General features: G+C 54.0%; 3 protein-coding genes across 6 annotated transcripts in view; 2 read left to right on the top strand and 1 right to left on the bottom strand.

The window, feature by feature from the left end:
* The window catches only part of UBE2O (ubiquitin conjugating enzyme E2 O), a 54,916-nt gene extending 50,209 nt beyond the window's left edge, over positions 1–4,707 (top strand). For both annotated transcript variants that reach the window (XM_074343745.1, XM_074343744.1), the window contains exons 15-18: positions 187–323; positions 1,989–2,192; positions 2,284–2,341; positions 2,452–4,707. In XM_074343745.1, the coding sequence (XP_074199846.1) occupies positions 187–323; positions 1,989–2,192; positions 2,284–2,341; positions 2,452–3,122 (1,070 nt within the window). In that variant the 3' untranslated portion in view covers positions 3,123–4,707. The remainder of the gene's footprint in view (positions 1–186; positions 324–1,988; positions 2,193–2,283; positions 2,342–2,451) is intronic.
* Positions 4,708–5,644: 937 nt separating this feature from the next.
* Positions 5,645–11,162, bottom strand: SPHK1 (sphingosine kinase 1). 3 transcript variants are annotated; one of them, XM_074343746.1, is made up of 7 exons: positions 10,865–11,162; positions 9,580–9,710; positions 7,913–8,116; positions 7,417–7,569; positions 7,227–7,321; positions 7,031–7,146; positions 5,645–6,740 (listed from the first exon to the last, which is right to left on the bottom strand). In XM_074343746.1, the coding sequence occupies exons 1-7, from the start codon at positions 10,987–10,989 to the stop codon at positions 5,927–5,929; spliced, it is 1,638 nt and encodes a 545-aa protein (XP_074199847.1). In that variant the 5' UTR covers positions 10,990–11,162; the 3' UTR covers positions 5,645–5,926. The 3 variants fall into 3 exon arrangements, with proteins under 3 accessions (XP_074199847.1, XP_045369510.2, XP_045369511.1); XM_045513554.2 differs by lacking the exon at positions 10,865–11,162 and adding an exon at positions 9,986–10,118; XM_045513555.2 differs by lacking the exons at positions 9,580–9,710; positions 10,865–11,162 and adding an exon at positions 8,774–9,472 and having other exon boundaries at positions 7,417–7,617.
* The window catches only part of PRPSAP1 (phosphoribosyl pyrophosphate synthetase associated protein 1), a 44,456-nt gene continuing 30,905 nt past the window's right edge, over positions 9,855–23,405 (top strand). The window contains exon 1 of the mRNA XM_074343748.1: positions 9,855–9,873. The gene's annotated coding sequence lies outside the window, so the exon portion shown is untranslated. The remainder of the gene's footprint in view (positions 9,874–23,405) is intronic.

The following is a 23,405-nucleotide window of genomic DNA, read 5'->3' as shown; positions in this document are numbered from 1 at the left end:
GGTGTGGTCACCTGTCCCGATGCCAGGAGAGGTGGGTGGGAAGCGTGTGGGTTTATTCAGCTGTCTGGGGAGTGCTTCCTGCAGCTGCTCCCTCCGGGCCAAGCTTCCCAAGGGCAGCAACTGCATTTCCAGATGCAGTCCCCAGAGCTCGCCGTGAGGGGCTGACCATTCTCCTTCCCCCTCCAGCAAATCACTCTTTTAAGAAAATTGAGTTCCAGCCTCCAGAAGCCAAGAAGTTCTTCAGTACAGTACGGAAGGAGATGGCACTGCTGGCTACCTCGCTGCCTGACGGCATCATGGTCAAGACTTTTGAGGACAGAATGGCAAGTAACCTGGTGTGGGCTTGGCGTGGGCCGGTGCGGACGAGCTGTGCGGATGCTCGCTGCCTGAGGGGCTGCCCACAGCTCCTTAAACAGGCTCAGGCAGGTGAGCCACAGGCCCGACAAGAGTCCCATGTGTGTCTCTAGACCACATGCTCCTCCTTTTCAAAGTTAGCTTTAAATTGTATAATTATTACCTGAATCTTCTTTTTTTTTGAAAAATCAGAACATTACAGAAAAAGCTAATAACATTGCCTTTGACCCACCCTCGCCCTGTCCCCAGGCCGAGGGGCCGTCAAGAGTTTCACGGGTCTTCTTCCAGATGATCTTTGTATATTTTTATGTGTTCACGCATCGCCACAAACACATCCTATTTTGTGTGATTTGTTCTGTAGGAACAGCACATTTGCGTACCCATCATCTGTAGCTGGCTTTTTTTCTCACTCAAAAGGGTAATTTTTGAGGCCTACCAGTGTTGACTCAGCGATGTAGTTCATTACTTTTTGGCTACAGAATATTGTGGCCTCTGTGGCCACGTGACACTGTCTCCTGCCCTCTTGTTGTGTCCTGGGCTCTGGGTTTGAGTCATACTGCTGGAGGTGTGTGAGTGCGTCCTTGTTTGTTCCAGGAAGGGACGAGCCCCATCTGTCTGCCACCTTATTTGTTCAACAGTCTTTCACTGGCCCCTGCTGTGTACCGGGCACCACATTAGATACTGAATTTGGGTGTGACCAAGGCTCCAGCTCTAGCCCAGAGCCTGGAGCAAGGGGCAAAGAAAAAGGACCACAGAGAGGGGCACTGCTGAGACAGGCCTGCAGGCGACCAGAAACCACAGGGCAGGGCCTGGAGTCCATGCGGGGTCGGGACTGCTCGAGGTTCCTGACAATACTTTTATTTTATTCGGACAGTACTTTTGGTTTTCCTTGGGTTTTAGTAAAATTCCTTTTGAAAATTCTAGCCTGACTCAGCTCTGCTGAAGGAAGAAGGGGACAGTATTTTTTGGTTCTGTTTTTTCCCCAAATCTCACTCGTAGAGTACAGGAAGTCGTCTGTTACCTTGAGCTCCGCAGAGCAGCCCCAGTGGCAAGTAATAAAGGGATTTCGTGACTCCAGCCAGCACTGGACCCTTAGGGTCTTCCAGCTCATGGGTCACCCGGGCGGCGGTCCCAGCCTCACCCCAGCACACAGCACGGCTCTCTGATGTCTGGAGTCTCCCTGGTCATCTACAGCCTGTGTGTCTAGTGGTCTCCCAGAATTTTCCCGAGTTCGGATCCTCGAGTCCCTCTAGTTCCCTAAAAACAAGTGCAGCCTTACCATCCTGGAATGTTCTTTCATTCTAATTGGTTGTAATTCTTGTTTGCTTCATTGGGGATGGGGTGGTCACACCAAGTATTTTGAGGAGTGCCATGTGTAAGTAATGATTTATACGGAAAAAACCTAGTAGGCTAAAAACAAGTTTGGAAAATTCCTTTCATGCCAGGAGTTAAAGGAGCCAGGTAGGTCTACACAGAGATAGTTGCATTTAGCTTTTCTTTTGCTGGCAGTGTCTGGAGTCCCAGGGTGCTGCCTGCTCCCACTCGAGCCTCATGGTACCCTGGAAAAGTCCAGAACCAGACGCTGCGTGTGGAGGCCCACTCCGACCTCAGCTTTCCCTCCCGTTTTCCTTTAGGACCTCTTCTCCGCCCTAATCAAGGGCCCCACGCGCACCCCGTACGAGGACGGCCTCTACCTGTTTGACATCCAGCTCCCCAACATTTACCCAGCCGTGCCCCCCCACTTCTGCTACCTCTCCCAGTGCAGTGGCCGCCTGAACCCCAACCTGTATGACAATGGGAAGGTGTGCGTCAGCCTCTTGGGCACCTGGATTGGAAAGGTGGGTGCAGTGCCGGCACCCAGTCGGCAGGGGGGATCCAGTCTGGGTGGGCATCTGGGACAGAGTTGACGGCCCTGTGTGTGTGTTCCAGGGGACAGAGAGGTGGACGAGCAAATCCAGCCTTCTCCAGGTGCTCATCTCCATCCAAGGTATGGTGGGCAGGGGTGGGGTGAGGGCTGTGGAGGGCACCCCTGGCCTCGACGTCCCCCCACCTCCAGTCGGCAGTTGGGCCGGCCCTGATGGGCTTCCACTCCCACAGGTCTCATCCTGGTGAATGAGCCGTACTACAATGAGGCAGGCTTTGACAGCGACCGCGGCCTGCAGGAGGGCTATGAGAACAGTCGCTGCTACAACGAGATGGCGCTGATCCGTGTGGTGCAGTCCATGACGCAGCTGGTGCGGCGGCCGCCCGAGGTCTTCGAGCAGGAGATCCGGCAGCACTTCAGCACTGGCGGCTGGCGGCTGGTGAACCGCATCGAGTCGTGGCTGGAAACCCACGCCCTGCGGGAGAGGGCCCAGGCGCTGCCCAATGGGCTTCCCAAGGACAGCAGCTCGCCAGAGCCGCCTGCTATGGCCGAGCTCTCAGACTTCAGCCGAGAAGAACCTGAGGACGGAGGGCTGGCCCCCGGAGAGGCCTCCCAGGGCTCAGACTCGGAGAGCGGTGCGCAGGGCCCGGCCTTGGCCAGCAGGGACCACACAGACCAGACTTCGGAGGCCGCGCCTGACGCCTCGGTGCCACCCAGTGTCAAACCAAAGAAGCGGAGAAAGAGCTACCGGAGCTTCTTGCCTGAGAAGAGTGGCTACCCTGACATCGGCTTCCCTCTCTTCCCGCTTTCTAAGGGTTTCATCAAGAGCATCCGGGGGGTGCTGATGCAGTTCCGGGCCGCTCTGACGGAGGCGGGCATGCCCGAGCGCACCGAGGACAAGTAGCCGCCGGCCCTCGTGGAAGGAGCGTCAGGATGGGGAGAGGCCAGCTGCTGCCTGCTCACTTCCTCCCCTGGAATCTCCCCTCTTCCCTCTGCTCCTCCGTCCCCAATGCAAGCCCCGCCACTGCCCTCTTCTTCCCAAGGTGAGTTTGATGAAGTGCAAGAAGCTTGTTGAGATGCTGCCGTTTCTCTTCCGAAGCAATCTTTCAACAGGCGGGTCTCCTGTAGCGACAAAAATCTGAACCCTCTTGCTGATTTTCCACTTGTCACCCTGGGCAGAATGCCCCAGCACTTCCTCCCTTGCCGTCTCCACCTCAGGTCGGAGGTGGGCTTTTCCTGGGGCCTGACATGCGGGAGGACTCTGGGCCCAAGTGTGCGCAGACCAGCGGGACGAGTGGGTGTGCCTTGCATGAAGTGTGGGTGGCTCCAGCCGGTCCCCTGGTCCCCTTTATCCTCTTCAGTTCCACTGTCGCTTCCTAGTGTCCCAGGCCCTCCTGCCGCCACCACCAATCATGTCCTCGTCCCCCCAACATCAACACTCTCCCTTGGGAGTTGTAGCTGCTGTTGCCGACTCCTGGCTCTACTCTGGCCTGTTTACATGGGAGAGCCCTCAGGCCTGTTGAACTCGCTCTCTAAGAGAGGCTGGGACCAGGCTGAGTTCGGGGTGACACCCAGGAGAGAGGTGGCGGCCCTCACGCGCTAACACGGAGTGAGGACCAGGGAGCTGACAGCTGTAGGTGCCTTGCTCTTCCTGCCCCACGGGGCCGGGGATCAGCAGCTCTGGCTCGAAGGCCTGACCCTCTCAGACTGAGCTGATGTCTGCTCCTTGCTCATCCCCATCCCCGGGCCCCGGGGGCAGGAGCAGCCGCACGGACAAGGCCAGGGCACATGCTGGGGCCTCCGCGTAGACTTTGTCCCTCCCACTATCAAAGGCTAGCGCTGGGAGGTGGCACGGAGCCAGCCCTCTCTCTCTGCCGAGAACGAGGCCTCCCGTCAGCCCTTCGCTGACAAGTTCCGCAGGCTCAGCGCGGTAGAGAGGCGGCCGGCAGGGCTCTCCTCCCAGAGCCGGGCCCAGAGGTTTACAGATTTTCTAAGCGTCTGATAATGTGAAGCTCCGGGTTGAGGGGGTGCCGTTGGGCACGTCGCAGCTGTGTAATTTTCCGTGTATGTATGTAATATTTAAGAGTGAAAGAAAATAAATCTCAAAAGCAAAGATATTAACTCTTACTAGAAAAAAAAAAGACAAAAAAAGAAGCCAAAGCATGACGCGTCTTGTCCGCCTTACGCTGGCTCCACACGTGAGCTGCCACGACCACGCAGCCGGCAGTGGCGCGGGAAGGACGGCCGGAGCGCGGCCGCGGCGGCGTTCGGAGCCGAGTCGGTATCTTGTTGGAGGAAGTCCCAGAGTGATCGGTGGGGCTGTGCTTCCCAGTGCGTTGTTCACGTGGAGATGTGAATGCCTACTGCTTAAGATATCTGTATAAAGTGCTGTGTGATTAAACTTTTTTTTTACTTGCATTTTTTTCGTTTGGCTCATTACACTGTACGAAAAAGACAAGGTGGCACCATTAAACCTGCCTCTGCCATTCTTCCGGGCTCTGTCGCCTTTCTTTCCCTCAGGGGCTCCTCACACACGTTCCCCGGGGGAAGGAGAGATCCCTGTCCCAAGGAGGCTCGAAGCAGCTGCATCTCCCCGACCCGGCCTGCGCTGGAGCCTCTGCGTTTCCCGCCGGAGGATTCACAGGGGCCAGGAGACCCAGGAGATCCTGAGGATCTAGACATTCGGTGCGTCAGCGTGCTTGCCTCTGAGCAGGGCCTGTATTCTACTCCTCAAGAGCCACTGCTTAGCAGAGTGTTGTCAGCAACTGTGCGGTCCCCCAGGGCCTGTGATTGACCAGTTCCGCCAGTTCAGTTCCTTCCAGATGCTGGCGGAGCTGACTTCGCTTCACCTGGCCTGGACTCTAAGCCAGATGGGTTCCTCACTTTGGGAGATTGGCATCCGCCCCTCCCTGCTGCTTCCTTTTAACTCCTGTGCAACACTCCCCTTAATGAGGATGGGGTGGGGTAGGGCAGGAGAGGCCTGGGGAGCCCTAGAGACCCCTGGGAGGGATGACAGACTTCTTTTAAAAAGGGAGCAGCTGCCTGCCATTCCGACTTCTGTTGCTCTTTGCCAGTTTTCCCCAGTGCCCCTAACTCATTTTCACTTTTCACTGAGACTAGCTGGCTGTGTGGCCCTGGGTAAGACATACTCGCTCTGAGCCTGTCTTCCTCCTGGTGGGGAGAGGCAGTTGTCTCCAGGCCAAATGTGGTATAATCACCACTGGGGCAGGCCCCCCACCCCCCGACCCCACCGCAAAAGCAGCCTGGACCAGCTCTGGTCTTGTGTCCACCACCAAAATGGCTATTCCCAGGGGCCAGTACCCCACGTCGCCCAATCCAAGAGGCACCATTGGGCATCACTAACGTTAAGTTCTAGAGCCCTGGCAGAAGCAAGACCCCAACCCCCAACCCCTAGGACAAGACCAGTTGGCTGGGAATGTCACTTTATTTGGATTTGATTCAGGGGGTGGGGTTCCCATAACAAAATAGAGTGGCTGCCACAGGCAGCGAGGCCCAACCAGCTGGGCTCTGGGCCCAGGACCTCATTCTGGCCTTTGGTGGGCAGAGTCTGGCCTTGCCCCACTTCATCCTCCTCCTCCCCACCCCCACATGAGCTGCAGGCAGGCCCTCCAGTCCCGGGGGAGGAGGGAGGCTCCTGAGCGCCAGGTAAACCGAAACAACAGACAAGCCCCAGCAAGGCCCATGGAGTTATGGGTGCTCTTCCAGAGCTGGCCTTTGCTGGGGCTTCCAGCTGGGTGGGGGCTGTGGCCCCAGAGAGGGTGGGGATTCCATGTGGCCACTGACCATCCAGAAGCAGTTTGGTTGCACCTGGCCCTGCACAGCCTCGCTGACCACCGATTCCCCATCGACAGCAAACACACCCTTCCCATCCTTGGGCTCCAGGCGGAAGGCAACCACAGGCACGTACACCAAGTAGGGACACTCACACTCCATGTGCCTGCCTTTCTCCATGGCCAGGAAGAGGCGCAGCAGCATGGCCCGCGACACACCTGCCCGCACATAGAACAGATGCATCGCGCCGGCCGCGCAGCGGCCCATGGGTGCAGTAAACATCTCACTGCCCAGGTGTGAGTGCAGCAGCGCCAGCACCAGCACAAAGTCCTGCTCCGGCGCCACAGTCCAGTAAGAGGGCACCGGCTCCTCCAGGGGCACCAGGTGGGTGTCCACGGGGCCTTGCTGGGCCTGCTGGACCCGATCAGGGGAGGGGAACGTCTTGGAGACCACTGTTTCTACAGGGAGGTAGGCCAGGCGGCCCTGGTAGGTGCGCAGGGTGGCCAGGCGCAGGAAGGTGCCCAGAGTGAAGCGCCTCTCGCCCAGGCACCGGAACTTCTCACTCTCTACATCCACGTCAGCAATAAACCCCCAAGCCAGGCTGAGCACGGAGAAGAGGCGCAGCCCCGAGGCCGTCTGCAGGGACAGCAGATCCATGGGCGCCAGCAGCCGGCTGCACAGCAGCCGTGTGCAGTTGGTCAGGAGGGCTTCGTTTGTCACCTGCTCGTAGCTGCAGGGGAAAAAGTCAGATGGGATGGTCAGGAACCCTCATACACGCCCCTTCCTCTTCCGGGGAGCTGGGGTAGGCAAAGTGACACTGAGTCCCTAGGGGGTTTGTAGGAAGGACAGATGGAGCAGGTGGAGGCAGCCAGTTGAAGTCACCAGGAAGGGCCCCAGAACTGGGGGTCGAGACCCCAGGGAAGAGGGGATGGAAGTTACCCCAGCACTTGGGAACTCAGAAAGCCTGGCAGTAGGGTGGCACTGGGGAAACTGGGGCCCACTCTGGCCCCGGGCTCTCACCCAGCATAATGGTTCAAAGACGCTGCCAGCGCATTGCCAGAGCCAGCTGGGAGGCTGCACAGGGGCTTCCGGATGGCGGTCTCCCAGTCAGGCCGCTCCATGAGCCCGTTCACCACCTGTGGGAGCACAGTTGGCCCCAGCCTGAGAAGCACCCTTCCCCCGCGACCACAACCCAGCTTCCTGGTGGGGGCCTCACCTCGTGCATCAGCCCGTCTCCAGACATGACCACCAGTGCGTCCCAGCGGCCCAGCTCCTCCGCCCGCACCAGCTCCCGGGCGTGGTTCCGCCGCTCTGCGGAGAGACAGGGAGGCTATCAAGGTGGGGTTGTGGTGAGGGAGTGGTCCCTGGCAGGGGAAGCTCCCTGCACCCCCTGGGGAGGCACTCACCAGTGAGCATCAGCGTGAAGGAGACATCGGCCTGGGCCAGCAGGGGCTGCACGTGGCTCCGGAACAGTGGCAGGGCCTTGCCTTTGCCCCCTCGCGGGTTCAACAGCACCAGCACGTGGCAGGGCCGTGGGAGCAGGTTCAGGGGGCCCACCGCTGTAGAGAAGCCCGAAAAGGCCATGTCTCCAACTGGCCACTAGAGGCCTGAGGATCACAACAGGAGCACTGAAACGCGGTGCATGAAATCCCCGCGTGATTGATTCAATAGAGTCTGGCCAGAGGCAGCGGCCTTCAGGGGGTAGCTCCAGCGAGGGTGCCGCGACCCCACCCGGCCCTTTTAGCTCAGGCCTGGCCAGCTTATGGCTAGGGGGGATGGAGTTGGGGAGTGTTTTCTCCAGCGTCCCCAGCCCTTCTCTTTTGTCACACTGACTCTGGCCATCATTCCTGGTGAAAGAGAATGGATCCCCCAACAGACGTTCCCGGCCAAGCCCCCACAAACCTGCGTCCATGACCTCGACCCGTGGCTCCGCCTGCCGGGGGATCCCCGGCGCTGTCGCGGAGCTGTGCGCGGCAGCGGCTCCTGCATTCAGCTCCTTATCGGTGCTGCCCAGGCGGGCGTCGCGGTGCTGGCTGTAGGGCTCGCCCTCTCCGCCGGCAGCCGGGGCTGTGGGGGCACCCGCGTCATTCTCTGCGGTTGCCGGATCTGAGGGAGAGGAGACAGCGCTGGTGGAGTCCGGAACGGCCTCCTGAAGTGGGGGGCGCCCCGCTAGATCCTTGGACCACGGGCGGGAAGCCGCGCGCTCCGGCATCTCCCAGTTTTCCGAGAGGTCCGGAGAGCCGAGGTCCAGTGCCACCAAAGGTTCTCCTGTCCTAGAACTAAGCCCCCACCCCCAGAAGTGAAGGGTCCCTCTCTCTGGGGCTTCGGGTCCTGGCCCGACGATGAGTCAAAGCCCCGTGGCTCTCTCCGGGGAATCAGCTCCTCATCCTCTGGGTGTTGCCAGGGGGAGGGGAATCCAGTTGCGTAAAAATCCCAGAACTTGAGCGGACATCACAGGCAATGAAGTTCGGGGCTAGCGATCCCCGCCCCGAAACAGCCGGATCGTCGGGTCTTCTACACTGAGTTCCGGAGCGGCCGGGGTCGCCGCGCCCGCCTCCAGGGGCCGGGCTCAGCCGTGCCGCGCGCCGGGCTCCTGGGAGCAGCGTCGGAGTCGCGCATGGGCTCAGCCGGAGCCCGGCCGCCAGCCGCCGCCTCCCTCAGCCAGAACCGAATGGGCGCTGAGGCCATGCACCGCATGGCCAGTTCCCTCCGCCGCCCAGGAGCCAGGGGTGGAGAGAGGGCAGGGCTAGCAGCCAGCCCTACCCAGTCGGTCTGGTTTGCTGGGGACTCGCCACCTCCGTTCCCCACAGTGGCCAAGGGCGGTACGCAGCTCCTCCTGGGCTCAGCCTCGCGTCTGAGGGACTAGTGGAGGGCCGGGCAAACACTGCACGGCCCCGCTGCCTCCGGCCTCAAACTTTTCGCTCAACTTCGGGGAGGGCGCTGTGCCTCAGCGCCGGGTCTGGCCACGCCCCGCGCTCCCCGCGTTCCTGGGGGTGGAACCGGCGCCCGGCACCGCCAGGGCCGCCCGCCTCCGGCCACGAGCCGCGCGCCGCGAGCGCGTTGTCCCGGGCGCGGAGGGTGAACGCGCAGCGCAGGCCGAGGAGTCAAAGCGGTCCCGGGCGGGGCTCCAAGCGCGTGTGGTTCAGGGCTCCGGGCAGACCCTCGCCTGCCCCTGGATGCTACGACCTCCTGCCCTGGGGATCTTCCCTCAAAACTGCCGGACGTGCAGCGTCCCCTTCGCGCGCCCAGAAATTCGAGGCCCAGACCTCTCCGGGTGCCCCCCCGGAATGCCAGGAGCGTCTCTCCAGCCGCTCCGGTTCTCCCCCAGAGAGTTATTTTTAGCCTCCTGACGAGGCAGCTCGGCAGCACAGCTACCGAAGCCCAGGCAGCCAGGCGCACCTTTCCGAGGAGGGCGGGCGACCGGCACAAGGGTGGCTGCGGTCCGGAGGAGGCGGCCTTGTCAAGAACCTCAAAAGTTGGATCATTTTCCCAGAGGACAACTTCGAGGCTCATCTAGGCCAGAGAAGCTGCCCTGCAGCGGGCAATCCACGCCCACGCCCCTCACCCACCTGAGAGGAGCTTGGCGGTGTACACAGGCCTAGGGGTCCCCATCCGGATTGGGGAGCCGAGCATTGGGGGCGTGTCCCCCGCCGCTCCCACTGGCTTAGCGGGAAGATGCAAACAGGCCCGGGAGTTTTCACTTTAACGGAAGCAACAGGGACGCGTGTCAGTGCAGGTGTGATACAGGCAAGTAAGTGTCTGACCTGAACGTGTCCGCGACCAACTGGAGTAAACTCCCTGGGGGATTGTTTGCGGTGAACCAGAGGAGGAAGTTGCAAAGGCTGACTTGGTGACCGGATCAGGTAAGGCCAAAGTTAGAAAAACAACAACAACCACCAAACTGCTGTAGGAGGCTGAGGTGGTGCAGGTGAGCTCACGCGCCCACACCTGCCCCTATCCGACACTCACACACACCTCTTTTCCCACCCTTCCTCAAAGTCAAGAAGAGGCAGGTCTCGGCGGCGCCAGTAACTCGGGCACGCCTCCGCGGTACCCTCTTTTCCCGAGGACCCAGGTGGCCCAGCCCCGTTTCCCAACACCTGGGGAGGGGGCGGAGCCCAAGGGTCCACCGGTAGTGGGGAGGCGCTGGCTGATACTCGCGGATCCCCCGGCCGGTGGCCTGGAGCGCGTCCTGGTGGAGGCCACCTCCGTCCTGCGCGGCCCGGGGACAGCCCTGGCTGGGTACTGAGCGTCCCGAGCGCGTTCCGTGAAGGTGACTCAGCGACGCTTTCACCGGTCTAGAAATTGCGAAACTAGGAACTAGGGGAGGGAGCAGGGGAGGGAGCAGGAGCGGGACGTCATCACCCTCAGGCTGCGCCGGGGCCCTGGTCTGCCGAAGTCTGGTCCCAAACTTCCTGGGCTCCCACCCCCACCCCCAGGAATCCAGTATCGGGAGGAGAGCGCGGTGCTGCAGCCGCAGTGCCGCGGTCACGCGATGCGGGGACGCAAGTGGCGGCGGGAGGAGGGGGCTCCGTACTGGAGCCGCGTCTCGATCCCTCTCGCGTCCTCTCCCCTCCCCTTTCTCCTGCCTTCTTCAGCGAGGGCTATACGGTCAAAGTCAAGGCTTTGGCGTCTAGAAGACATGGGACGCGGGGTGATGCTCCCCAAGGTCTCAGCCTTGGAGGGAGGTGGCTGCGGAGACCGCCAGAGCAGCCTCCCCCTTCTCCCCGGCACTAAAGGGCACTTCCGTCAGTCCTGAAAAGCCGCTGCCTTAAACCCTGGAGCCTGGTGGGAAACTGAGGCACCGGAAAAGGAAGACCTAGCTGTGCACGAGCCCGTAGTGAGAAAGCCCACCTGCCACAGGGTCCCTCTTCCTCCCGGCGCCCTAGACTGGAGCCCCTGGGGTAGCGGCGCTGGGCGGGAGCGGGGTTGACTGGAAACCGAGCGGTGATGGGGGCGGGGCAGCCTGCTGGGTTCATTATCCGGCCTCCGGGGGCCCAGTGGGAGGGAGGTGAAGGGCTGAGCCCTCTGGCCTCGGTTCCAGTCCGCACAAAGGCTCCTCTGTACTCCCTGCCGCCTCTCCCCCTGCCCCCACCCCACTCGCACGGCCTCTGCTTCTGCCCTCTTCATTCTTGTCCGTCACCTCCCCCCTCCCAGGTTGCCTCTCTCCAGGCACAAACTGCCCTCCCGTCCCTCTCTAAAGAGCTTATCTCGGCTCCAGAAATTCATCGGCATCCCTGGCGCAAGTGCCAGGATTGGGCAAGAACAAGATGCTTTTCTTCTTTCGATAACTGGGGGAACCAAAACCCTGAGAGGTGAAGGGTCTTGCCTAAACCAGGGAACCAGTTCCCCACAGAGCCCAGAAGCAAACCCGGGTCCCAACCCCCAGCCTGGAAGGCAGAGCTGACCCCAGACTTCTTGCTGATATTTATATGTTGTCCTGGTGGGTCACTTGCTGCAGGAGCTGCCGCAGGAGCCCAGCTACTCAGTTTCCCTAAGAAAGAGGAAGCATCTCAAAGCCCTCTCCAGGCGTCTGTCTCTAGGTCCTGATTAAGCAGCTTGCTGCTATGTACAGGTCTGGCATCAGGCTTGCTCTGCCCTGATCGCCATCCCACAGCTCAGCCAGCAGGTAACACCTGTCTTTCAGGTGAGAGAGACTGCCTTTCTATCTTCCTCAGCCACCCCCTTCCTCCTTGTGGGCAGCCTCCGCAGGTGGACACACCTGAGAACACCCCCTCCTTTTTCTTTCCCCTTCTTCAAAGAAAGAAAGCAGGCATTCATTGGGCCTGGCCCAGCTCTCTGGAAACTTGGAGCCAAGGCCGCCAGATGGCAAATGACTTGCTTTTATTAGAAGAGGATTCCTGCCACCTCACCTTTCCCTGAAGCTACCTTCCCTGGAGGTTTCAGCTCCCAAATTGAAATACTGGGCTTCAAGGCCTCCCTGGACCTCAAGTCCTTTCTGCCTGGGAGGTTGCAAGGGTGGGAAAGGGAGGTGTCCAGCCCTGCAAACTACTTAAGACTTGTGTCCTGGTGGTGATGCAGGAAAAATGAATGTGGGGAGTGAGGAGGGCCGTGTCCCAGGCTTTGGCTGAGCCCATGGGACATGCCCGCCAAGTGTGGGTCCTTGGCTTCACACAGGAAAGAATTCAAGAGCGAGCCACAGTTGAGTAAAGGTAGATTTATTCAGAGAGATACTTTGAAAGGCAAGAGAAAAGCCACGAGCTGTGGGGGTTGGGTACTCAGATTAAAAGTAGGGACATAGACAGCCCTCTCTAAGAGGGAGAGAGAGGGCAGCTGCTAAGAGGCGCCATGTTGCCAGTTTCTACAGGCTCAGTGGCTTCATATGCTAATAAGTGGAAGGACCAGTCTAACTAGCCTGGGGAAGGGGCTGGGATTCCCAGGAAGTTGGCCATTTCCCACTCTTTGACTTTTGTGGCTAGCCTTGGGACTGTCATGGCATCTGTGGGCATGTTATTCACCATGTTAATATATTACAATGGGCGTATAATAAAGCTCAAGTTCTACTAGAAGTCAAATCTCCCACCATCTTGAGCTTCAAGGCCTACTGGGGGTTGACTCTAACACCATTTTGATGTTAATTGCTGTATCATTCCTTGAATGGCTGTGCCCTGTCCCCTTCCTGTCTCACTGGGACAGCCCCAGATGTGGCTTTCCATTCTGAGAGTTTCCTAGATTCTGCTGACCATGCCAGGCGTTGGAGATGCTGGGCTAGCGGTGGGGCTTGAAGGTCCAGGAGGGCAGACTGGCCACACAGGATTCTTGGCTGTGTGCAGGGAGCAATCAGAGTTTCTGTTTCTGCAGTGGTTCTGCTACTCTGGGTGTGATAGAGTCTAGCTCTGCCTCTTGGGGGGCCTCTTTGTCACGATGGGTGTCCTTGCTGTGGGTGGGAACCAAGGTCTCTTCTGGGCCTCTGGGCTCTGCCCTCACCTGTCAGCCTCCTTTTCAGGGAAATTGGCTTCCACAGCCCTCAGTGTGGAAGCCTGCCAGCCACTCCCCCTCCACTCTTCATCCGGCATTTGAGGCCAATTGTACGAGTCTCCTGGAGTTATCAAAACAAAGCACTGGAAACTGGATGGCTTAACAGAAGTGCACTGTCAACTGTTCTCAAGAAGCCCAAGATTAAGATGCTGGCGGGGTCCGTTCCTTTTGAGAGCCCTGACGGAGAGCCTGTTCCAGGCTTCTCCCCTTACTTCTCGTGGTTGGCTGGCGAACTTTGGAGTTCCTTGACTTGTACGTGCACCACCCAGTCCCTGCCTCCATCATCCCATGGCCCTCTTCCCTGTGAAAGATTTGGCTGATTTATTCTTTTAGGGTCTGCATTAACTCCTGTGGGCATGTTCTTTTCCAAAGGCAAATTACTCTGGGAGGGAAATCAGTAAGTTATCAGGGCTCTACTGTGAATGGATGTATGACACTTTTTTCTTTTTGATTTTATTGTTTATTGAAGTGTAGTTGATTTACAATGTTAGTTTCAGATGTACAGCAAAGCTATTCAGTTATACATATATGTATATATATATCTTTTCAGATTATTTTCCATTATATGTTATTACAAGAAATTGAGTATAGTTCCCTGTGCTACACAGTAGGTCCTTGTTGTTTATCTATTTTGTATCTAGTAATATGTGTCTTGTTGGGGAACATGGCTGGCCGGCATCGCGGGCAGTAAAAGAACTGACCAGAAACAAAGAAAGTTAAGAGACAAAGGAAAGTTTAATAGATATGTTGCTATAGGCAAGAGCATTAGCTATTTCGTGCGGGCAGTTAGTTTTGTTGAGATAAATACACATCAAGGGAAGATGTTTTTATCTTGAAGAAATGCAGGCTTGCAGAGGATCCAGAAGCCCAGAATGGAGGTTAAAAGTGTCTGTTAAAAGTGTCAGTCGGCCCCGGCTCTGGGCATAGGGGCACAGGGAGAACCCTGGAGTCCGGGAGTGGGGGGTTTATGGTTTTAGAGAAACTTCAAAGAGACTTCACAGAGTGCCAGCCAGTTCTGCATACTTGTTAATCCCAAACTCCTAATTTATCCCTCCCCCCCAGATGTATCACACTTTTAATTAAAAAATATAACAACAAGGGGGTGGTAGGTCATAGCTCAGTGGTAAAGGATGTGCTTAGCATGCACAGGGTCCTGGATTCAATCCCTAGTACCTCCATTAAACTGAAAAAAAATTTTTTTTAATTCAAAAAGAAAGAAATTTTTATTTTATTTTTAGGGGGAGGTAATTAGGTTTACTTATTTAGTTTTAGAGGTGGTACTGGGGGTTGAACCCAGGACATTGTGTATGCTAAGCATGTACTCTACCACTTTAGCTATACCCTCCCCCTTAAAAGAAGTACATTTTTTAAAAATTGAAAATATTGGGGAGGGTATATAGCCCAGGGTGGAGTGAGTGCTTAGCATGAACGAGGTCCTGGGTTCAACCCCCAGTACCTCCACTTAAATAAATAAATAAACCTAATTACCTCTCCCACCAGCCAAAAAAAAAATTAATTAAAAAATAAAAATATCTATAACCATACTAGGTGTCTCAAAAGAGGGGAACAGTGCATGTTCATGTGGGTGTCAGAGGAAAGGGTGTCTGGGAGCTGGACCTGCCCACCTCCCAGTGTAGCTGACCTGTTCAGAGGAGTTATTTATGTCTGCACTGGCTGCCAGGTGGCCTTGCCCAGGCTTGCACACCACCTTGGCCCCCTTGACTTTGAGATCTTGCCTCACACCTTGGCTTAGAGCATCTTTGGCTTCCTGAGCCAATGGGTTTATTCCCCAGTCCTTGGAAGAACAAAGCCAAGTTTTGTGTTAGTGTATTGGGTTCCTATTGCTGCATCAATTTATTATCTTGCAGTCCTGGAGGTCAGAAGTTTCAAATGGATTGGCAGGGCTGTGGTGCCTGTTCTAGCTTCCAGAAGCCACCTGCATTCTTTGGCTCAGGACCCCTTCCTTCACCTCTGAAGCTGGCAGTACAGCATCTTCTGGTCTCCGTCTGACTTTTGCTTCTGCTATCACATCTTCCCTATCCTTCCTACCTCCCTCTTACAGGGACCCCTGTCTGTGATAACATTGGCCCAATCTGGATAACCCAGGGGAGTCTCCCCATTCGAGAGCCTTAACTTAATTCAATTTCATCACCTCTGCCAAATCCTTTTTGCCATATAAATTAACACAGGTCCCAGGGATTACAACGCAGACACCTTGGGGGGGGGGGCTGTTATTCTGCCAACCACAGTTAGGTAGGGAGGGTCTGGGAACCATGTCCTTATTTAGCTACAGAACCTTCTTTCTTAGCATTCCCACCTCCCCAGGGCTACCAACTGACCACAGACCAGGGACTTGCTTTCCCCCAAATAAGCATTTGTCGTGTGGGGCCGAAAACAGTCTTGCTGACGTTGACATGCGATTCTGTAGTCTTTGTGGTCTTTGACTCATCAGGCAGAGGCCCCTACATTTTTTCCATTTTTTAAAATTACCCAAGGGAAGAAAAAAAAAATTACTGAAGAGAGAGAAATTGGCATCTTTACTAAAACATAGTAATTATAGCTTTTCACCTGAGGAAGGGCTGGGGAACAGGCCCGCCCATTCATTTCCAGCCAGGCAGAATTCCCCAACCCATTTTGCAGGAAGCCCACTGGGTGTCACACAGAAATGAGTGGCCCACTTAATTCCGGTCATGTGACCGAATAGTCCAGCTACTTCTGCTTCTCTGTGGTAGGGCTGGACCAGGCCAACCACATAGAGAACTGTGTCTAGAAACATTCCATAGGCTCCCGCTGACATCAGCTCCAGTTTGGGCCAAGTACAGGCTCTGGGCAGGTCTCCAGTGCCCAATTCCACATCCTGGTCCCACATCCTGGATACTTGTGAGTATGGTCCCCTTCAGAGGCTGCAGCCAGCCCCCTACCTCCACCAGCACTGTTTTTAGGGGTTTTTTGGGGGGGGTAGTAATTAGGTTTATTTAGTTATTTTAATGGAGGTACTGGGATTTGAACGCAGGACCTCGTCTATGCTAAGTGTGTACTCTAACCACTGAGCTATACCCTTCCCCCTAACTGTGCCTTGTAATCACTTGCTCGTTCATACTGGTTGAGAGACCCTGTGCACTGGTGAACATCTCATTCAAGGGAAGAGAAGCCAACAGTTGTATGTCAAACTGCTTTGGGTGATTCCCAGAAGGAGAACTTCTGGGAAGCAGGAAGGGGGGCTGGCACCTCTGCAGTCGGGGAGCAGGAAAGCCCAGCCGCTTTTATCTCGCAGCAGCCTGGCGTCCAGGCCAAGGGGATGGGTGTGTACACGGTTTTCCGGGGGCTTTTTGTTGTGTAATGTTTTCCACTTTCACATCTCCCCAAAGCTAAGCCGTGTCCTTGGGCTGTTCCCAAAGAAAACAGACAATGGGCTGGACGCAGTGCGTTTGCGCTTACGGCCTAGGGTGGTTTCCTCCTACCTGCGGATGGACCCCTTCCGCGGAGCCAAGGTGAAGTCCTCTCTCACCGGCTCCACAGAAGCGCATACCGCCTCCGGGAACGCCCGATCCAGGCGCCCTGCTGGCTCCTGGTGGCCCCCTGGGGATGCGCCCCTCTCCTCTCATCTGAAACATGCAGCCCTTGAGGCCTTCTCCTTCGTTGGAGGCAAAAGAGGGACCAGATCCCTGCTTCGCTAAGTTGCAAAAAAAGACCCGAAGCCAAGAGTGGCTCTTGCATGCCCCTGAAGCTCATTATCCACATCCTGAAAATAGAAATTCCTCTTCCCTGGAGGCTGGCCTCCTGAAGGTCAAATTGTTCGATTCTTTTCAGACACACCCTGGTAATTTAAGTAATGATTATACAGGATGGGCTGGACAGCTGAGGCCAAGGAGAGGGGCCCGGGGCAAGGGACATCGTAACCTCATTCCACACGGGTGCCCCTAAAGGCTTTGTGCAGCCAAGGGAATGATGGTTCTGATCAGACAGGAGAGCTATTTCCAAAAGCAGTTCCTTGTTCTTTTTGCACATTGCCCTCAAGTGCTGACCACGTCAACGTGACTGGCATCTTGAAAATGAGTTAAGATGTCATTTCTCCTTCAAGACACCGTCAGATGATCCTAGCAGCCTCCTCTGAAACTTATTTCAAAATAGAGTGGGGAACCAAGTGATTACCTGTCAAAGCTTATAGATTAATTCATGAAATTATTCTTTAAAAACAGAGGATGCAGTGGGCCTGGAGGATGCTCCTGAATGGTGAGGAGCTCATAGGTGGCGGCCAAAGAATGTCTCCTTTCTTTTCTCTTTCTGTCTCCTTCCTAGAAGAGCGGTCGGTGCAGCTCTGCACACAGAAGTCCTCGAGAAATGCTTATGAACTGACCTCTCCCAACCGCATCCCTCTGGCAGATGCAGCAGAGCATCTAGGGGAGGGAGCCCCATCTGGGCACCAGGTGGCTGCTGCAGAGAGCCCAGGAAGGGCACGGTCCAACACCCACCTCCTCCAGGCTCCCCACAGCAGGCTGATGGGCCCCAGGAGGGAGGGATAGACAGCCAGCTCCGATGCAGAGTTAAAACGACATATCAGTCTTCCTGACTCGGCATGACCTAGAAAAACCCATAGCCATCAGAACTTGGCATTTGCAGATGAGCACAAAGATCCTAGCATTTTAGGCTGAGTTCCAGGTGCCACGTGACAAGTATCTGTGACCACTTGGTGCTCAGATGCAGAACTTTGAGCACTTAAGGAGGGAAGACAGTAACTGCAGAATATGATTAGCATGAAATCGGATCTGCCGCCTTCACCTCTTGGCAGGAGTAAGTGTTATTCCTAAGGGGTGAGGTCTGTTGAGTCCTCAGGGGTGGATCTGTTACCCTGATTTGCAGCCATTAGTGGCACAGGAGCCGTGCTGACTGGGGAAGTGTTGAGTGGCGGCGAGGAGGCGGGCAAACCTGGGGATGCTGAGGGCCATGTCTCTGAGGTCTCAGGCATTTCTGAAATGCTGAGGACCTGGAGGGGAACAGCAGGAACCCAATTCTAATCAAAACCAAGACATGGATGTTGTATGTACTCAACAAAGACTAGCAGGTCACCCGTGAAAAGATGGTCATAAGAGATGCGGAAAGCAAATCTGGAATACCCACCAGCCCTTGAGAAAAATATCTTTTAAAAACGGGAGACTCAGTTTCTCAAAAAGTTAAACACATAGAGTTACCATGTCTCAGAGCAATTCAACTCATGGGTATTTACCTAAGAGAAATGAGAACATGTGTCCACACAAAACCTTGTACATGAATGTTCATAGCAGCTCTAGTCACAATAACCAAAAGGTAGAAACAACCCAAGTGTCCATCAGCAGCTGAAGGGCGTAAAGAAATGTGGCTTATGCATATCATGGAGTGGTATCTGGCCATAAAAAGGGCTGAGGTCATGAGCTGTGCTACCGGGTGGAGGAAACTCAAGAATGGTACATGAAAGAAGTGATAGAAGCCAGGTGCAAAAGAGGCCACGTACTGTGTGTGATTCCACTAAAATGAAGTGTCCTAACAGGTAAATCCGTAAAGACAGAGAGCTGATTGGGCTGGAGGGAGAAGGACATGGGGAGTAAATGTTTAATGAACAGAGGTTTTATTCTGGGGTGATGAACAGGTTTGGAACTGGGCAGAGGTCATGGTTGCACAACATCGTGAAGGCGCTAAATACCACTGACTTGTTTATGTTATGTGCATTTCACCCCATTTTTTTTGTATTGTTTTTATTGAAATATAGTCAGTTTACGATGTTGTGTCAATTTTTGGTATACAGCACAATGCTTCAGTCATGCATGAATATACATATATTCGTTTTTATATTCTTGTTCACCATAAGCCACAAGATAGTGAATATAGTTCTCTGTGCTACACAGTGTAAATTTGTTTATTCCAGTTTTTGTTAAGCATTTTTTTATTGCGTTATAGTCATTTTACAATGTTGTCCAATTTTTTTAAATGAACCAGCAATGTCCCTTTCAGGATCACTCTTTCGTGATGCACAAAATGTCCATTTCTAAGGATGTAGTTGAAATTCTGATTTGGGTTAAAGAAGAAAATGTATTCCGGACACTAGTTAAAAAAGACAAAAGCAGACTTTATTCAGGACTGGGGTGATAGGTGCAGAGACCACTACAGTAGGGTGTTGCAGTGGACGGGACGGAGTAGAGACTGGGCTCAACTCCAAACAAGCAAAAGTGCGAATTTATAGCCTAAGAGCAGGATGGGGGATCGGTGGATGGAAGATTACTAAGAGGAAACATCAGGGGTGAGGGGCGATTCTGGCTAAACCGACCTAGCAGAACTTGCTGAAGGCAGGCCAGGGGGGGTCAGACACCACCTGGGGATGACGGAGGATGGGGAACTGGAACAAATACTGAATGTGATCAGACGTGGAGGATGGGGGGAATTCTGGCTCAACTGACTTAGCAGGATTCTTCCGAGAACTGGACTCTGCAAGGAAGGACACAGAAGCCCTGGGTTTGAGGCTTTGTCAAAAAGAGAGCTCAGATGAACCTGATTAGATCAAAGAGAGAATTGGAGTCCGTGGGACAGTGTGGGCATCCCACCTCATCTCCATCAGCTTCTCCTGGCACTAATTATTCGGGGTTCAGTACATTAAGCCTCATGTAACTATGCAGAGTCACCTTCCCTCCCCTTACAGGGGTGACGGCTTGCCAACAGGGCTTTGGTGGCAGTATTTGGAGGGACTCACCTTGTCTAAATAAGAGGGTCGCTTGTGGAGGCCCTAAGTGTCGCTCCTTGGCTGTTACTGTTATTTCCTTTTTATTTCTCTGTATTTCCCCTCATAGTCATGCAAAATGTAAGGGGGGTGGTTATTGAGGAATAAATGCATACAGAAAAGCACACAGACCATAAACTCTGAATGTGTGAACCAGAACACCTGTATTAATTTTAAAAAAAATCCTAGAATCTCCTGATACCCCCTCCAGCCACTGCCTCGTCCCCACTAAGGATAACCACGCCTGCAGTGTATTTTTTGTATTTGGAAAAAAATACCTAAATTTTAAAAAACTATTTAATTATTTTATTTTGGTGGGGTTGGGGGAAGATAATTAGGTTTATTTATGTTTTTAGAGGAGGTACTGGGGGTTGAACCCAGAAGTTCGTGCCTGCCAAACACATACTCTGCCACTTGAGCTATACCGCCCCCCATTCAAATTTTAGTAAAGTGAAAATAACTTAGCGATGGAAAATTTTACAATCCAGGCTTCTTTATTTGTGAAGGCTCTTCCAAATAAATGGCTCATACATGCTAAGTGCCTTGGGACACTCCTCAAGGAAAGCAGAAAGAGCCAGCTGGCAACGCCTGTGGGACCGGCTGATGGGGTCATGGGGCATGACGGCTCCCAAACTAGGCAGCACATTGGAACCCCCTGGGGGAGCTTCAACACCCCGAATGCCTGGGTCCTACCCCCAGAGATTGTGATTTAACTGGTCTGGAGTGTGGCCTGAGCTGCAGAATTTTTCAAAGCTCCCCAGTGATTCGAATACGCAGACACATTTGGGAACCACTGACTTCGCATAAAAGGAGGATCTGAAGCCTGTTTTCCAAGCAGGTAGGCAAACTCAAAGGCCTCATGGAGATTTCTGTAACTGCCGCAAAAAAATTCTTCAAGGGCGTCATGGTCGGGGGAGGGTAGAGCTCAGTGGTAGAGCACATGCTTAGCCTGCAAGAGGTCCTGGGTTCAACCCCCAGTACCTCCATTTAAACAAATAAATAAGTAAACCTAATTACCGCCCCTCTCCACCCATCCCCAAAAAAGGGCATCGTGAATTTTCATAGTCACAGTGATTATTTCATGTCTGGAAATGAGTCAGGCATAGTACAGAAATGACACATACCATTACAGTCTCTGCCCACATTCCCCCAGACACCGGCGTGGGAATGTGAGACTAGTGACAAAGCTGGCTGCCACCCAGGCTCCAGGAGAAGGGAAGAGGAGGGGCCGACTCTGCAGTTATTACAGTCATTCCCACTAGGGGGTGTCAAAGCCGGCGCCCTCGTGAATTAAAAGAACCAAACTTTTATTTCCCTGTTGAAAAGCAATGATTTTGGAAATGCTCTTTCTTAGTATCTAATTGGTATTTAATTACCAGGGGATTCTGTTTCCCCCCAAAGGAAGATAAATTCACCTCCCCGCTATGAGGACTCTCACCTTGGTGGTTAGTTAGCCTTGGGTGTTCCTGCCCTGTCCACCTCCCTACACTGTGCCTTCATGATATCGGTCTGATTTCTAGGAACCTGACTGTGTTTCTATGGTGGTTATTTCAGAATAGTGTCTTTGAATTTATCAAAGAATGGAGGAGGAGTGTCAGGAAGAAGAGAATGGGAAGGAGGAAGAAATGGACAGGTGGGGAAGGAGAGGGGGGTTGGAAGGCTCTCAATTCAAGGAGCTTAGGAGTCAGTACTTCGCCTAAGCTGGAACTTGGGCTTGGAACGATGCTTGACTTGTATCTTTCCACCAGCCTGGATATCCCTGGACAGTCACTAGAAAGGCAATTAATTTTTCATCCGAGAAAGGAGCATATGTTTCTGAAAGTACTTGACTCCCTAGGGAAGTGTTCCAATGATATTTTTCAGAGTAATAAATCACCCTAAGATGTATGTAATGGTAACACATTACCAAAGCAATAATTTATTGGGTCCGTGGTGGGTTGACTGGGCTCTGCTGGATGGTTCTCACTTGGAGACTCATGTAGTTACAATGTCAATGGGCTGATCATCCAAATGGGTCGCTTCCAAGAGACAGTTGAGGCTGGCTGTCAGCTAGTTCAACTGGGGCTGTCAGCCAGAGTGCCAGGGTGGCCCCTCCATGTGACACGGCGGCTGGGTTCCCAGAGGGAATGTCTCATGAGCGATCATCCCAAGATACTCAGGCAGAAGCTACAAGGCTTCTCATGCCTTAGTCTTGGAAGTCCCAGAACATCACACGTGCCACATTCTACGGCTCAAGCAAGTCCCTAAGGCCAGCCCAGGTTCCAGGGGAGGGAGTCAGGGCGCCTCCGCCTTGGTGTGAAGAGCATCACAAGCACCAGGGGGCGGAGGGACTGATGGCGGCTGTACTTGGGGACTCCCCTATAGTTCCTGTCCTCAGGAAGTGGGAACGGGGACAACTTAGGGAACTGTTTTACCTGTAAGAACCTAGTTTGTAGCTTAAGAAGAGACTCCAAATATACTCTTGGGAACCCCAGCCAGTGCCTTGTTGATCAGCGCCCCGGCTTTCCTCAGTCTCTGTGCTTTAACTGAAACCAGCTCCCTGCTCATTTTCCACTTCCCTCTTACTACAAGTGCTAACATCCATCAAGCTCTCTTTTGTGCTGGACACCATGCTAAGCAATATAACACTGTACGTAGCCAGTTTCATTTTAGAAGATTTGTCGTAACAATAAGGTCCTACTGTACAGCACAGGGAACTATATTCAATACCTTGTAATAGCTTATAATGAAAAAGAATATGAAAAGGAATATATATATATATATGTATAACTGAATTGCTATGCTGTACACCAGAAATGAACACAACATTGTAAATTGACTATCCTTTAATTAAAAAAAAATCTGTGTATGAAATTTAGGTGAGCCTAATTCAGATTAATAGTCAAAAAACAGAACTTAAGCTATGGGTTGGGGCTAAAATCACTTTCTCAAAAATATTGTGCTGTAAGAGTCATGTCAATAAAATTAAAGAGTCATGTCCTTAAAGAAAAAAAAAGACTCGTCTTGTTGAAGAGACCATTAAGAAAATGTTGTTTCCAGTAACTCAATAACTAACACCAGCTGATCTCTGTCCAAACTCCCTTTGTCATTGGGTGTAAGGCTCCGTTTTAAGGCACCTGATTCCACTTTTCCAGGCATTTTGTTGTTGTTGTTGTGATTAAGACAGCGCTACTGGGGAGTTTAAGCCATCCATGTAAAAAGTCAAACTTGTCTCAAATTACCCCTACCCTTCCCGAGCCCAGGGGCTCCAGCCCTGGAGCAGGGACGTGGCATCTCTCTCGCACGCCACCCGCTCCGCTGGGCTTACTCAAGAGGTTGAGGCAGGGGGAGAGAAATGGAAAATAGCTGTGTTCCCTGTGGTGCCTGGTCGGTGGTGGTGATGTGGCTGTCCTGTGCTCTGGGTCTTTACTGCTGACCTAGCTCATTCTCCAGAGCAGGGTTTCTCATCCTCAGCACTATTGACATTTGGGGCTGGATTATCCTTTGTAGTGGGGACCATTGTTTAGCAGTCTCCCTGCCCTCTGCCCCCTAGATGCACTCCCCAAGTTGTGCAACCAAAGGTGTCTCCAGCCATTGCCACTGTACCTGGGGGGCAACCTTACCCTGGCTGAGAACCAGTGCGCCTTAGACTTGGGGGGGGGAGGTCCCACT

The sequence above is a fragment of the Camelus bactrianus genome, chromosome 16 (assembly GCF_048773025.1).
Source record: "Camelus bactrianus isolate YW-2024 breed Bactrian camel chromosome 16, ASM4877302v1, whole genome shotgun sequence".
NCBI classification, from domain to species: Eukaryota; Metazoa; Chordata; class Mammalia; order Artiodactyla; family Camelidae; genus Camelus; species Camelus bactrianus.
Note: the sequence above shows the minus strand (reverse complement) of the source record. Positions and strands in the feature narration are given on the sequence as shown.